At 48.4% G+C, this 15,632-nt stretch overlaps 4 protein-coding genes across 6 annotated transcripts; 2 read left to right on the forward strand and 2 right to left on the reverse strand.

The window, feature by feature from the left end:
* The first annotated feature begins 1,411 nt into the window (after positions 1 to 1,411).
* On the forward strand, positions 1,412 to 7,404 carry LOC125543174 (Transducin/WD40 repeat-like superfamily protein). 3 transcript variants are annotated; one of them, XM_048706427.2, is made up of 11 exons: positions 1,422 to 1,805; positions 2,807 to 2,903; positions 3,002 to 3,063; positions 3,162 to 3,218; positions 5,328 to 5,384; positions 5,653 to 5,709; positions 5,847 to 5,889; positions 6,040 to 6,117; positions 6,416 to 6,746; positions 6,816 to 6,963; positions 7,106 to 7,404. In XM_048706427.2, exons 1-11 carry the CDS (start codon positions 1,665 to 1,667, stop codon positions 7,193 to 7,195), a joined length of 1,161 nt encoding a protein of 386 aa, XP_048562384.1. In that variant the 5' UTR covers positions 1,422 to 1,664; the 3' UTR covers positions 7,196 to 7,404. The 3 variants fall into 3 exon arrangements, with proteins under 3 accessions (XP_048562385.1, XP_087402697.1, XP_048562384.1); XM_048706428.2 differs by lacking the exon at positions 7,106 to 7,404 and having other exon boundaries at positions 1,412 to 1,805; positions 6,827 to 6,963; XM_087546571.1 differs by lacking the exon at positions 7,106 to 7,404 and having other exon boundaries at positions 1,412 to 1,805; positions 6,860 to 6,963.
* LOC147978851 (uncharacterized) lies at positions 3,206 to 5,319 on the reverse strand. The gene has a single exon (XM_087546570.1). The coding sequence runs from the start codon at positions 4,931 to 4,933 to the stop codon at positions 3,674 to 3,676; it is 1,260 nt and encodes a 419-aa protein (XP_087402696.1). The 5' UTR covers positions 4,934 to 5,319; the 3' UTR covers positions 3,206 to 3,673.
* A 206-nt stretch (positions 7,405 to 7,610) lies between the features above and the next one.
* LOC125543173 (pentatricopeptide repeat-containing protein DOT4, chloroplastic) lies at positions 7,611 to 11,081 on the reverse strand. The gene has a single exon (XM_048706426.2). The coding sequence runs from the start codon at positions 10,972 to 10,974 to the stop codon at positions 7,726 to 7,728; it is 3,249 nt and encodes a 1,082-aa protein (XP_048562383.2). The 5' UTR covers positions 10,975 to 11,081; the 3' UTR covers positions 7,611 to 7,725.
* A 148-nt stretch (positions 11,082 to 11,229) lies between these two features.
* Positions 11,230 to 12,329, forward strand: LOC125543175 (Rho termination factor). The gene is made up of 3 exons (XM_048706429.2): positions 11,230 to 11,426; positions 11,719 to 11,973; positions 12,051 to 12,329. The coding sequence occupies exons 1-3, from the start codon at positions 11,339 to 11,341 to the stop codon at positions 12,191 to 12,193; spliced, it is 486 nt and encodes a 161-aa protein (XP_048562386.1). The 5' UTR covers positions 11,230 to 11,338; the 3' UTR covers positions 12,194 to 12,329.
* Positions 12,330 to 15,632: the final 3,303 nt, after the last annotated feature.

A 15,632-nucleotide genomic window follows, 5' to 3' on the forward strand; every position in this document is an offset into this window, starting at 1 on the left:
CAAAAGAAAAGATGAAATGGAAAAAAAATCAGCATTGTATCTTTTTTTGCTTCGACAACTTTCTATTTTGAGCCTCACTTTCCCTTCCCGGCTCAGTAGTTTGTCGACCGTGAGTAATTGCGCATCAATAAATGACCCGTTGTGTTACAGGCCATGCTACCGTCGGCCGGCGGATCTTTTGTCACTGTCGTCTGGTATGATGTCATCATGCGGCAAAGCAGTGTCTTTCATCATTGCAACTCTGTTGTTGCAGAATTTTTGGCAACAAAGGTCTTATTCATAGGTTTAAGTGTAGAAAACTTTTGCAACAAATGTATTGTTGCAAAAAACTTTGCTACAGTTGTAATGTTGCAGATTTTTTTGTCTTCACCTTCATATAATGTTTCAGAGTCACGCAAAAAAATGATTCAGAAGAAAGGTTTGCAACATGATTGATGTTACAAAAAATCTTTCTTGCAACAGAGAGAAGGTTGCAAAAAAAAGTACCACCGTCATTCGATGCGAGCTCCGCCGAATGGTGGTGAGGGAGAATTAGCACCTCATGCCCCACCTCCGCGCCGCTGCCGACGAGCATCGAACCTCCGACCTGGTCGCCTCGCCACCATCCTCCTCTTCCCGTTGTCTCTCACCGTAGGAGCATCGTGCACCACTGCCATCGCGGGTCCTCGCCATGAAACTAGCCTCCAACCCCGCGGGGGCCTGCCGCCCTGTATGTCCCCACGCACCATCCTCGTCGGATCCGCGAGATCCGGCTGGAATCCTCGCCTCTGTCGCCCACCCAGCTGCACGAGTCTCCGCCAAGCCCTACTTCGGTGTCCAGTTGCAAACTCTCTTTCTAAAACAAAGGCTCGATTGCAGAGAACGTGGACATGGAGGGGATTGCTCTCGACCGTCTGACAAGAGTCAATCCGAAGGACATGAAAACGGCGGGGCGCTCGTACGCGATCGGATTGCTGAAGGTAAGCGTTTTCCTTGCATTATCGGCACAAAGACCAAATACATCGCAGAAGGTAAGTGAATGTTGGAGGTGTTTTTATTCCTGAGCTGCATACTCCCGCGCTGCCAGAGGCCGGATCGTCCATGTCTATCGTTGACCTCACCTCCACCAATAACATCTAGGCGGCGAACTCCGATGAGGAAGAGTAGAAAACAACAATGACTTGGAGGACGGATGCGGGTGAAAATTTGGACTAGATTAACTTTTGGTCGCTCATATTTAATGAAAAATGTTAAAAATATGATGAATGTGTATGGTACAAATGAAAATCATTCGGTCCGTTTAAATCTCGTTCGAAATTTATGCGGACACGGTTGGATGATCGGCTCCCGTATTATTGTCCGTGAACGCGTCTTACGTGTCCACGGACGAATATTGTGCTGCGTTCGTTCTAGGGGTCCGCATTCCCCTAAGAAACTCGCCGGCGGAGTCGCCGGACTTGGTGGAACGGAAGCAGCTCCGGGACGAGCCGCCGTTTCTAGGGTGGGGGTCTGCCCCCCTAGTCTTCTGAAATAAACGAGCGAGGATCTCATCTAGACCGTTCATACTTCAATCGAACGGGTCACGCACCCGTGCCGTGCTTTCTCAGCCTGGGGGAGGTTCTGCGCCGACGACAAGGGTCAAGGGGGGAAGAGAAAGCCTCGCGTCTTCACCGGCCACGCGCGCCATGTCCGAGACAGAAACGGCGGCGGCGGCGGCGACGTCGACGGAGCGGAAGCCCCGGCGGCTGCGGGGGCACAAGAAGGGCGCCGTCACCTGCTGCGTAGCGTCCTCCGCCCGCCCGGGCGTCGTCGCGTCCTCCGGCGAGGTACGCGCCTCTACTCGCTCTGAGCCTCTGGCTTTTCTCCCAGAAAAGGGTTGCCCCGTTCCATGGCCTCGCGTCAACACCCTGTAGCCCGCGGGGGACGTCCTCGCGCTGCCCCTAGTTGTGGTAGCATGGTTTCTCTCGGTCAGGACACCGGTCGAACACCTCGTGGGCGCTGGCTGGCATAGTGGCCGAATCTCGTGGCTGGCCTGCCGCTTTTCTGTGATGCCTCAGTAGTGCAATGTTGGCAATGGAATCCGGTTGCTTCGCATTGGCTTTGTCAATGGAGGCTTTAGCAGGAAGCGGTCGAGCTAATTTGGACACTGCTGCACTGGGTGGGGGTGGGAAGGCAAACTATGCAGCCAAGTGATGTTCTTGCTTCTCTGGATGCGCATTGAGCTCGTTGCTGCAGGATTAACTGGAACACATCTTGTGAATAGCATTTGTACTATTGTACAGAATGCAATGCCCTTGTGAGGTAGTGCCAGGATAACAGATTTTGAACACCCAATGACCTTTCTCATGGTCTCATGCTAGTATGAGTACATGATGGCATTTCAGTTCGATACCGCACGATGAATTTCTCAGCATTCGCCTCTCACAGAAGTATTGGCAATGGTTTATGCTCAGTAGAAAGTACTCCCTCCGTTCGGAATTACTTGTCGCAGAAATGGATGTATCTAGACGTATTTTAGTTCTAGATACATCCATTTTCAAGACAAGTAATTCCGAACGGAGGGAGTACCAGTAATTAAGCTGAGATGAGAAATGGCACCCGACACTAAATATTTGTAAGTCCTGGTATTATGCTCCCAGACCAGTAGGTTATTTCCTTATGTAGATCTTTCAATTTCTGCACAAATTGCAATGGTAAGTTGCTAATCGTTATTCAACACTGTGGAACCTTAGGCATATAATTTCACACTACTTGGTAATTCTGATGTTTCTGCCCTTCGGTAATCTCTCATGTTCTAAACTTCTAATAGCTTGTTCTGTCACCTTAGGATGGATGTCTTTGCTGGTTTGATTTGCGCACCAAAGATGTGCTCTTGACCATTGAGGCAGCAAATAAACCTATCTCTTCCATCTGTTTTAAATCAGGTCAGTAATGCCCTCCAAACATCTCAAGAAGTTCATCCCATTTTTTGTGCGACATGCAAACTTCACACACTTTCATGTCATTTGTTTTCATTTGATAGGAAATGAAGATCATGTGTATGTATCGGCTGGAAATGAAATCTTGTCCTTCGATATTCGTATGGTAAGCGAGCACCCACTAAATATTTGTATTCCCAAATCGAAGTTGTGACTTTTGCGCTGGTTTTCACTGGGAATATGATTAAAGTAGTTTTCTTGCAGGGATCTCAATCAAAGCCACTGGAGACATATAACTACAATAGAGATGAAATCAACCAGGTGTTTTATTTTATCTGCAACACCGCTCCTTTTAGTCTTCTTATTACGGTGTGAAATTGTTATGGCGCTGCTAGAAGGAGGGCGCGAGAGGACCGGCCGGGGGCCTTTCTGCCCACGGCCGGGCAAGAGGGAAGGGATTTCCTTCTTAATTCTTGCTTGATTAGATTAATACATCTCCTCTCTTTATATAGAGAGGTTTACTTGACTCCCAAGCAAGGCTTACTTGACCCCTAAGCAAGCGACTCTTATCTCTAATTAACCCTAAGACTAACGGGCCCATTAGGCCCATTACGTACTCTAACACTACACCCCACCTGGACATGCAGCTTGTCCTCAAGCTGCAGCCTAACCAACTTATAACCATGACTCGACGCAACCCAAACCTAACACCTAAAACAAGCCTTTTACATCTCGGCTTGTTTTATTATTCTCAACCTGAAATGGACTGGGACGCTTTATTTTGGACCCTTAACAAAAGGTGAACACCATCCGCACGTCGGACATGCACGTGTACAGCCACCTGGATCCCATGGACACCATCTGGACAAAAGGAGTGCATGTGTAGGACCACCTGGAAGTGGTCGCAAGAGTGACCAGCAGAGGCGCCCTTGCGGCGCCCGGTGACGGAATGCAGTGGTGCTACGTGGTGCGTTGTTGTCGGTGACACCATGCCTTCTTCCTGCCGGACGGCTGTTGGTCTGCACCGCACAGGGAAGAGTGGGGGGCTTGCGATGGAGAATGACGAAGAGGGGTGTGCTCCCCCAACCGCCAATGTCGCAGACTTGGAGGTCGCTGCCCGTGGGGAAAACAGCATGCCCAAGATCCCCGACGCAGTGGACGAGATCGAGGTCCTTTGCGCAGCGAAGCGCAACTGGGAGGAGCAGCAGCTGCAGACCACGCAACTCCCGCACACGCCGACGCGCTAGGAGGCCGCGTGCAGCAGCCTGCAGCCTCACCGTCGCCGACACGTGGCGGGTAGTGATCCAAGCTGGAAGCGGTGACGGCGATGGCGGAAGCTTGATCTGCTGGATGGGGACGCCCTGGGGAAGCGGTGATGGCGACGGCGGGAACTTGATCTGGTGGATCGGGACTCCCGTCGGCGCGGTCGATGCGGGGCCGGAGCTGACCGGTGATGGCTGCTGCAGTTGCAGCGGCTGCTGCGGCGGAGCGCCGGGCGCGGCGGAGGTCGCCAGGAGCGGTGGCTGCCACTGCAGCCAGGGCGGGGCGGTGGATGGCAGCTGCTGCAGCGGCCCGATGAGCGCGGCGGAGGCCACCTGGTGCGGCGGCTGCCACGGCAGCCAGGACGGGGCGGTGGATGGCAGTTGCAGCGGCTGCTGCAGCAGCCCGACGAGCGCGGCGGAGGCCGCCTGGTGTGGCGGCTGCCATGACAGCCAGGACGGGGCGATGGATGGCAGCTGCAGCGGCTGCTGCAGTAGCCCGGCGAGCACGGCGGGGGCCGCTTGGTGCGGCGGCTGCCACGGCAGCCACGGCGGTGCGGTGGCGGTGATGGGCGGCGCAGCCGGGTGTGGCCCATAGGACCCGGCCAAGAACAGGTGGATCTCTTGGACCGCCTGTGTTAGGTCCCGCAGCGCCCCGGACACCTCCGGGGTGAGGACGACGGGGGCGGGCGCGACGGAGGATCCCGGCGCGGGCAGGAGCGGGGCGACGGTCGTGACCGGCAGCGGAAGAGACGGGTTGGGCGGCGGTGAAGACATGATCGAACCGAAGCTAGCTGATACCAAATTGTTATGGCGCTGCTAGAAGGAGGGCGCGAGAGGACCGGCCGGGGGCCTTTCTGCCCACGGCCGGGCAAGAGGGAAGGGATTTCCTTCTTAATTCTTGCTTGATTAGATTAATACATCTCCTCTCTTTATATAGAGAGGTTTACTTGACTCCCAAGCAAGGCTTACTTGACCCCTAAGCAAGCGACTCTTATCTCTAATTAACCCTAAGACTAACGGGCCCATTAGGCCCATTACGTACTCTAACAGAAATGGTGCTGTGATTGTGAATTTTCTCTTATTACTGGATCTTAGGCCCTTTGGCCTGATACTAACATTTAACTGTGTCCAGCAAGGGTAGAATCTAAGAGTTCCACATTTTATGCAGATTGCTGTGAGTTCTAAAGGCTATCTTGCTGCTGCAGATGACAGTGGGGATATTAAGGTATATAAGATCTTTTCGAAATAATAGAATTAAATCATTCTAGGTTCAAAAGTACTGATTTTATATATCGTCTGCTTACTTAGAACCAAGGGGGATTAGAACATAAATTTGAATTGTAAGAGGATTGTTGGATAACTTTAGATCTGGGCTTTTGGATGCTCTAGTATCTTAAAGCTGAAGAAACTTGAATGAAATAAGTTGTTACTTCTTTGGCATAATAACTCGTCAATTATTTCACTCTTCGTAAGTTCGACTATTCCTCTAACAGATTGTCAATACCACTCAAAAGTGCTTGTACAAAAGATTGAGGGAAGCCCACACAAGTGTATCCTTACATGGTCTGGAGATTTTCGTACTTTTTCATCAAATAACAGTGTTTTAAGTTTTGTTTTGCGTATTCTTATTCCCAGTTTAATGTTTCTGTTGCCCTGCAACCTGTCTTCCTTAGCAACATTTCAACAGATTTGCAGCAGTGTACAATTCATTCCTTGGAGACCTTGGACAGGTTATTGTTATTGTTCACTTTTTCTTTGTTTTATTTGACACTTTTATTTGCTCCTGCGTCTTCCTTCTTTTTACAACTGATAAGGGAAGAACTGTTATATGTCTATCTTTGATATGTTATTTTAAATGTATTAGCGTCTTGATTTGACAGCAATTACTGGTGGCCTTGACTCAAAGCTTGCTGTGTGGGATTTCTCCAAAGGGCGAGCACTATTTTCTATTGATTATGGTACCTCGTTCTTCTATTAAAATCGTGTACACAGCTTATATTGCTTGTGCTATTCCAAACTGATACTTATGTCTTGTCCTGATGATGATGCATCCTAACAGTTCCTAGTAAACCTCATGAAACTTGCTTTAGGCATATTAAATGCAGCTCTTATGTGTCTATTAGAACGAAGAGTCGCATTAGTTGGTTTACATAGTAGGAAAAGATCTGTCGATACATTGAAAAGCTGTATTCCTGTTATTTTTCACTTCGCCATTCTCCGATGCGGATCGGTTAACGTATTTCTGTTGAATGTCAGGATCACCTGAATTGCAAAATAGCAATTCTTCGGGTAGTACAGGGCAATGTCTCAACCCTGCTTTCGTTCACTCGGTAGCAGTTTCTGAAGAGGGCATTTTAGGTGGGTTGTATAAAGTTTGTGCCGTTGCAAGGGGGGACGGTGTTGTTGATGTAGTTGATCTAGAATATGAATTGGCCCCTGCAAAATCAAAAGGCCCTTCTCGGGCAGGCGGTTTGGCCATGAGCTCGAAAAGAAACGATCTTGGGGATGGGAGCAATAATCAATGCCAAGGGAAAAGGATCCATCTTGATTACTCAATGGGTGGCCATACTGCAGCTGTCTCCTGTGTGTAAGTCCCTTTATGCTGTTTCTGTGTTCCTTGCGTATATCACTGTTTCACTAATTAGCCACTTAACAGAGCATTTTCAGCGTTTGGTGAGAAGGGGAAGTTCCTTGTTTCAGGTGGTAACGACGCATCACTGAAAGTATGGGATTGGTCCAAAGGATTTTCTCCTGAAACAAACAGCAATAGTGAATTGGTGTTGGATATTGATGTGAAGAAAAAGGTTGTAGCTAGACCTTCAGTTTTGTTTGAATTATTGTCTTTTGCTAGATGTGGCACTAACAACGCCAATACCGTATCTTGTTGGTTATCATGCCATTGAAATTTCTAGGCATAATACTGATCTCTGATCCATATCTTGGCAGGTAAATTGGTTGTGTGCTGCTCCAACTGATTCAGATAACCTGATTGTGTGCGACACATCCAAGGTGGTCAAAGTATATAATTTCCCATAGATGGAGAAATGTGCGGTGTCACCTTATGGACAGTTTCCTGGGTTATAACACAGCATGTTGGCCCTGACTCATGAACCCAATCCAACTGCAACTAGTCCTAGTGAAATGACAAACAGTTGGTTCTTCTTTTGGGATATCATTATATGGGACTCTAGAGCCCTGCAGAAACTCTTGTTTGTAATGAGACAAGTCATGTGGTACTGAAATCTTGTGCTCTGATGTGCTGCTAGAATAGACATGTATGTCTTTGTTGCGTGGCATTATATATTTATGGTTTCGGTATAGAACGATTGGGTTTGTGTAGGTAGTTCATCGAAGATAGAGAAATGTGCTTAAATCTTTTGGTTTCCTTCTGATTTTGTAGAGCTGTAACTGATGTTTCTTACAAAGTCATTTTCCCCCAACGTTGTGAATGTGACAGGCAACCTCTTCGTACTGTAACAAGGGAATCAGCATGGTACAATGATAGTACTACAAGAACACCTCATCTGTAAATGAAATGCAACACATGTTACACAGCAGTTGTTTTGCTACCAGTAACCTCTGCAAGAGCACCTGCCCTGTTCAAAATGATGGAACCTGTTCGAATCCCTCAATATGATGTCTCTGCTGCACATCTTGGATATGAACTTGGCAGCCTCGTGGCAGTGAGTGCAAACCCTCGAGTTCTTCGTCACGCGGATCGGACGCCCTTCCGACAGATTCAGCACCCCGAACGCGACGGCGAGCTTTGAGCTGTGGCCACAGAGTGCCTCGCCGTTCACCGCGTCGTCGGCGCCCATCAGAGCATATCTCTTCTTCGGATCATGGCCTTCTTCCTGCATTCTTCTGGCAACTTCATCCAGGAACTCCGCAATCCTTGTCCCCTGTGGATGACTCCGGTTGCCTGCGACGAAGACCTGAACCCTGCCCCTGGCCTCAATCCAGCTGCAGCCAGTTTTCTCCCGGAGCCCCCGGCCGCCGATCTTGTTCCTCAGCTTCCTTACAGCCTCCCATCTCTCAGCCTCAGCATATATGTTGGCAAGAAGAACGTAGTACCCGGTGTTTTCAGGTTCCAGTTCAAAGACCCTCTCTGCTACCTCCTCTGCAAGCCTGATATCCCTGTGAATTCTGCATCCATTCAGCAATGAGACCCATATACTTGAATCTGGCTCGATCGGCATCGAATCGATGAACTCGTAAGCTTCCCTCAAATTTCCGGTGTTGGTTAGTAGGTCAACCATGCAGGTGTAGTGCTTCAGCCTGGGCTCTATTTTGTGTTCACGACGCATCGCATCGAAGAACCTCCATCCCTCGTCTCTCAGGCCTGAATGGCTGCAGGCATACAGTATGGCACTGAAAGAGGCTGCATCCGGCTCAATGCCACTTGCCCTCATCTGCTCAAAGAGCGCAATGGCATCCCTGCCACGGCCATGCATGCCATATCCCGCTACCATGATGGTCCATGAGATGAGGTTCTTGTTGCTCAACCTGTCAAACAGCCGTTGAGCTAGCAGCAATGCACCACACTTAACATACATGTCCATGAGGGCGTTGGCTACGAAATCGTCTTCCAAGTACCCTCTTCGTAAGGCGTAGGTGTGCATCTCTCTGCCCCGCTCCAGGGATGAAAGGCTTGCCGCGGCAGGAAAGATGCAGGTCATGGTCACGGCATTAGGTCTGAACTGGGGCAGCATTTCAGTGAACAAACTGAAAGCCTCATTGGCTAGATTATTCCTGGAGTAACCTCCTATCAGCGTATTCCATGATATCATATCCTTACTCGTCACGCCATCAAAAATCAACCTTGCTTCCTCCATATTTCCGCATTTCGCATACATTTCCATCAGCGCATTGGTAACAGGAATAACTTTCTCCATTCCATTTCTGATGGCATATCCATGGACAGATTTGCCATCTTTCAGCGATTCATTACCAGCAAAAGCATGAAGAGCACTGGTAATTGCAAAGGTATCTGGTCTGATACCATCTAGTGCCATTTCTTGCAATAACCCAGCCACTTTGTCAAAAAGACCAGCCCTGGTATAACTTGTAATTATTGCTGTCCATGAGACAACGTTTTTCTCATCCATGTTCCTGAATATCTTATTGGTGCTACGCCAATCTGAGCAATTTGAATACATATCGAGAAGAACATTAGCAAGAGATGTCTCACTTACCAACCCAGTTTTCACAGAGTACCCGTGAACCACTCTCCCTAGGAACCAATGGTGCAACTGTGCACAAGCAGGCAAAACACTTAACAATGTGGCTGAATCCAACTCCTGTCCTTGTAACCACATTCTTACAAATAGTTCAGTAGCTTTGCTGTGTAATCCATTGAAAGTGCAGCCACTGATGATAGAATTCCAGGATATGACATCTCGATGAGGCATTCCATCAAACACCAAGATTGCATCTTCAGTCATGTTGGATTTCGCATAGAATGATATCATTGCATTGCAAACTGCACACTGTGCACCAAAACCTAACTTCAAAAGATACCCATGAACCACTAGGCCATCCCTTCCACTGTACAAACTAGTGACGCACTTCACAAGGCATGAAACGGTGTGCTCATCCGGGGCAATTCCACTGTCATGCATTTTCTCAAAAAGAAATAGGCTTTCTTGAAATTCACCAACCTTTGCATACCCACCCATTAGTAGATTCCACACATGTATGTCGCTTTTCGATGACATTGCATCAAACACCTTGCGTGCATAGCCTAATTCACCACATTTCACATACATGAATACCAATTTGGATCCCAGATTTTCATCTACTCCTCTCTCCAGAGACTCAAGCTCCCACAGTAATCCAGTTTTCACAGAGTATCCATGAATCACTCTTCCAACAAGCTCATAACCTAATTCAGCACAAGCAGGCAAAACACTGAGCATCGTCACTGAATCGATCTCCAGGCCTTCAAACCACATCTTGCTAAAATGCTCAACAGCCCTGTCATGCCATCCATTTGAGAAGCATCCACTGATGACAGAATTCCAAGAAATAGCATCCCGCTGAGGCATTCCTTCAAACACCCGCAAAGCATCCTCGTTACAGCCACACCTTGAGTACAGAGCCATCAATGCATTTCCAACCGCACACTGCGAGCCAAGACCCAACTTCTCAAGGTACCCATGAACCACCTCACCATCCGCGATACTGCCCAAACCAGCAATGCACTTCAAGACGCAGGAAATGGCGTATGCGTCTGGTCGAATCCCACAGCAGTGCATCCTACTAAACAGAGACACACCTTCTCGTAAATCACCAGCCTTGGCATAACCGCTCATCAGAGCAGTCCAAACGCGCACATCGCTCACTTGAGGCATTTCGTCAAACACCCTTCGTGCACTCCCCAAGTCCCCACACTTCAAGTACATCAGCACCAATTTCTGCCCGAGAACACTGTCCATTGCATTTGTTCCAAGGCCAGATGCACGAACCAGGAAATGAACTCTCTTCCCACCTTCCAACGACCTCATCTGCGAGCAGAGCTGGAGGACGGCGCCGTAGCTCCGGTCGTCGACCCCAGCCGAGCCGAGCAACCTCAAAGCCTCCGCCAACTCACCCGACCGACACAGCCTCTGAATCTGCAGGTTCACGTCGGAACTCGGGAGCCAGTTTGGCGATTTCTCGGCGTCCCTCGGAGAAGCGGCTGCCTCCAAGACTTGGCCGGACGGTGCGAGGACGCTACACCGGACCCTCGCTCTCTGGCTGGTGCTCTTGGGAGGCGGCCATGGCTGCGGAGCTCGGGGGTGGCTGGAAATGGAGGTGGCTGGAGGCGTCGCCATGGGAGCCGGAGGCAGAGGAGTTCAAATTTTGCCGCGAAATTGGCGCTGTCGGCGTGGTTTGGTCTCGCAATGGATAGCTTTCTGGATTAGGTTGATTCTTTGGCCATTTGCTCCCTCGCATTCCGGAAAATTCATAAAATGACACAAGTTAGTTACGGTCCTTTCTACTCCATCGATGCTAAAAAAAGACCATTTCTCTAACGAGGGTGTTTATGTAAAACTTCATGGACTGCATCATTTACCACCTCCGTGTGGCTGAGGAAGAGGATAGAGCGCAAACAGAACAAGAGCGCAACTGTCACTCCATTGGAGAACAGCAAGGAGGCCAGCTTCGGTTCATTGGCAGAGGAAGGAGAGAGAAGAAATGGGAGGAATCCTCATGCAGCATCACCAAATCTCTCCCAGTCCTCTGCGAAAAGCCGCCTTCCCCGGATCATTTGCTCTCCCAAGAGGTGATTGTGAAACATTGTAGTTATCTCCTTTTCGATAGAAAACATCTTCATCAAGGTTAGTTAGTTAGTGCGTTTAATGATATATAGGAAACAGGCACCATTGCAGTCATTGTGCCTGCATTGCCACATTGGTGAATACATTTTGTACTAGTACAATTTTAATGATATATAGGAAACAGGCACCATTGCAGTCTCTGCCATGGCTCCCTCTCTTAGTTTCAGTCTCCCTTCCAATCTGACCGAAAAAATCTTATGGCGAAGTCTGAAGCCCTGAATTCGGTGGCATCTGCAGATTTTGCTCTCCATCGCGCTCCACTGCGGGGTTCTCTGCCCTGCTCATCTTCCCTGACGGTCAGATCCGAAGCCAACGGGTATCCGCCTTCAAGAATGGCGGTCAAGAAGCACAGCAAAGAAGAGCTCATAGAGTTCTTCAGCGGCATCCAGGCCGCCATTACCAGGGACTCGCCCAAGGCGTCCGGGAGGACGAGGAAGCCGTCGTCGCCGGCTGGCACGCTCCAAGAGGCCGGCATGAAGCTGCAACCACACGGTAACTTGACAGCATCAGGATGAAAATAATTATGTTTCCTTTGTTCTGAACCATCATCGCGTTGCTTGTGCTTCCAGAGGGACTGCACCAAGACGGGCAGCCAAATTTGGAGGACATGAAGGTGCCCGAGCTGAGGGACATGGCGAGGGTGAGGGGGATGAGAGGCTACTCCAAGCTGAAGAAAGGGGAGCTCATTGATCGTCTGAGGGGGTTGGCCTGATAGTTAACAAGCCTTCCTCTCCGAGACACGAACAGGCAGAGTTGATCGAACCGGTTCAGCTTACAATCGACTTTTCTTGCGCCTGTTGTTTTCTTTGTTAGAAATCTTCGAGAGGGGGAGAAGCTCTGCAGTTTAATTTTAGTTATGTATATTGTTGGTTAATCAGCTTTTATCTATTCTTGCAACTAGTTTTTCACTCAGGATTATAAAAAAATTATGAACAGCAAATTGAGGCCTTCATATGATAGGATTTTTATAGGAAAAATTCCTATATAGCTCTTTGGTTTGAAGGAATGGAATCCTATTTCTATGAAGCAAATCTTCCTATCCTCCACATTTCATAAGAAAATAAACAATAGCCTAAATTTAATGAAAAAAAAATCCTATGATACGAAACAAATGATATCTCCTTTCTTATCTCTACTCATAGGAATTGAGGTGCATGTCTCCAACCCTGTGGTTGAGTTGGTTAGGTGGATAGTGATATCCCCAACCCATCAGGGTTCAAATCCTGTTGCTCCCAGTATTCCTGGATTTATTTCAGAATTTCCGGCGATGCGCTTTCAGTGGGAGGAGACGTTCCCGTCGACGACGAGGCGCCTACAGTGACTTCGTAAATCTCAAGATGATATGCCGGCTCAGTCTCTCGGAGGTGCTCATAAGGGTAAGATGTGCGTGCGTGCGTTCATAGGAGTGAGTGTATGCGCGTGTATATGAACGCTTGTGTCTGTACTGATGCTCAAAAAAAAGGATTTGAGATGCATGTCATCTCATTTTCTATGACTTTTCTATTCTTATAATTTTTCTATCCTATGAACCAAAAAAGGCTTGAGCCTAAAGGACCAACAAAGCCACGTCGTATTTCTTGGAAACTATAATTCTTTGCATGGTCTGTTTTGTTGCTTTCATTTGCGTATCGTCATGTTTCTGAACTTAAATTTGTTTTTTTTTCTACTTTTGATTGAATAACTATGCAAGCGTTCACTTCGACATTATGAAAGGAGGAGAATTGGAGTAGAAAGAATGTTGAACTCCCCGCAAAAAAAATGTTGAACTATCAGTGGTAAAATAAAATATGACCACAGAGAAACACTGGACGAAACAGCGTGCCTTGATTTTAATTGTTTTAGAAATCTATATATATTCAGTGCATATGAAGAAAATTATGATTGCTAATCTGAAACCAGTGATCTCAATTCAGTATGAAAACTGTTGAAAATGGCAATATAAATTTAGTATGTACACAAGGAATGCAATATGCACTGAAGATTGCATTAAATTAAGAGAAATGCCGGGACAGCCAAGTCACAATTTACAGGTGAGCACTATTTACAGAAGCTACAGAATGTGAACTGAAGAACCCATAACTCATTTTTTTCTTCCGCCCCTCAATTCACCTCCAGTGCTGCTCATACTGACGTATTTAATGTTTGGTTGTCCCCAAGAAATATATAGACAAGAAAACCATAAAACATAAGATTGTTGCAGAAAAGAAAAGAAATATAAGCTAATTATTCTAGGTACCTCACATAGAAAGAAAGGAACGCTCCCCCGCGTCGTCCCTCCTCCTCCCGAGGGTGGCGCGGGGGGGGGGGGGGGGGGGGGGGGGGGCTTGACGCCACCTCCTTCATCCTCTCCCCCCCTCGTCGTCCCCAGAGGAGGCCGCCGAGAAATCCCGTGCGCCACCAGTGAAGGGGATGGCGGGGCCATGGCGCGGTTGGGAGGGCCAACGCATGGCGGCGGATCAGATCGGTTGCACAATCTCTTCCTTCAAGTACTTCTCCTGGCGGCGTGGTGCGGCTTGGAGGGCGGTTTCGATAGGGGCGTCGTCCGATCTGTTGCCCGAGGGTCCCGGAGCGTGTTGGGGAGCGCAGTATTTCAAAAAAATTACCTACGATCACGCAAGATCTATCTAGGAGATGCATAGCAACGAGACGGGGAGAGTGTGTCTACGTACCCTCGTAGACCGAAAGCGGAAGCGTTTAGTAACACGGTTGATGTAGTCGAACGTCTTCGCGATCCAACTGATCCAAGTACCGAACGCACGGAACCTCGGCGATCAGCACACATTCAGCTCGATGATGTCTCTCGAACTCTTGATCCAGTTGAGGCCGAGGGAGAGTTCCGTCAGCACGACGGCGTGGTGACGGTGATGATGAAGTTACCGACGCAGGGCTTCGCCTAAGCACTACAATGATATGACCGAGGTGTGTAACTGTGGAGGGGGGTACCACACACGGCAAAAAGATCAACTTGTGTGTCTTTGGAGTGCCCCCTCCCCACGTATATAAAGGGGGAAGGAGAGGAGGCCGGCCATAGGTGTGGCGCGCCAAGGGGGGTCCTACTTGGACTCCCGATCCAAGTAGGATTCGCCCCCCTTCCCTATTCCTACAAGGAAAAGGGGGGAAAGAGGAAAAGGAGAGAAGGAAAGGGGCCCCCCAACCCTAACCCAATTTGGATTGGGTTTGGGGGGGCGCACGCCTCCACCTGGCCGCCACCTCCTCTCTTCCACTAGGGCCCATGAAGGCCCATTAACCCCCCCCGGGGAGTTCCGGTAACCCCCGGTACTCTGAAAAATGCCCGAACCTATTCGAAAAAATTCCGGTGTCCAAACACAACCTTCCAATATATCAATTTTATGTCTCGGTCATTTCGAGACTCATCGTCATGTCTATGGTCTCATCCGGGACTCCGAACAAACTTCAGTTCATCAAAACACGAAACTCATAATACAAATCATCATCAAACATTAAGCGTGCGGACCCTACGGGTTCGAGAACTATGTAGACATGACCGGGACATATCTCCGATCAATAACCAATAGCGGAACCTGGATGCTCATATTGGTTCCTACATGTTCTATGAAGATCTTTATCGATCAAACCGCATAACAACATACGTTGTTCCCTTTGTCATCGGTATGTTACTTGCCCGAGATTCGATCATCGGTATCATCATACCTAGTTCAATCTCGTCACCGGCAAGTCTTTTTACTCGTTCCATAATGCATCATCCCGTGGCTAACTCATTAGACACATTGCTGGCAAGGATCATAGTGATGTGCATTACCGAGAGGGCCCAGAGATACCTCTCCGATACACGGAGTGACAAATCCTAATCTTGATCTATGCCAACTCAACAAACACCATCAGAGACACCTGTAGATCACCTTTATAATCACCCAGTTATGTTGCGACGTTTGATAGCACACAAGGTGTTCCTCTGTTATTCGGGAGTTGCATAATGTCATAGTCTGAGGAACATGTATAAGTCATGAAGAAAGCAATAGCAGAAAAACTAAGCGATCATTATGCTAAGCTAACAGATGGGTCTTGTCCATCACATCATTCTCTAATGATGTGATCCCGTTCATCAAATGACAACACATGTATATGGCTAGGAAACTTAACCATCTTTGATTAACGAGCTAGTCAAGTAG

This window comes from Triticum urartu, chromosome 3A, assembly GCF_056163025.1.
Source record: "Triticum urartu cultivar PI428250 chromosome 3A, HENAU_Tu73, whole genome shotgun sequence".
Classification (NCBI taxonomy): domain Eukaryota; kingdom Viridiplantae; phylum Streptophyta; class Magnoliopsida; order Poales; family Poaceae; genus Triticum; species Triticum urartu.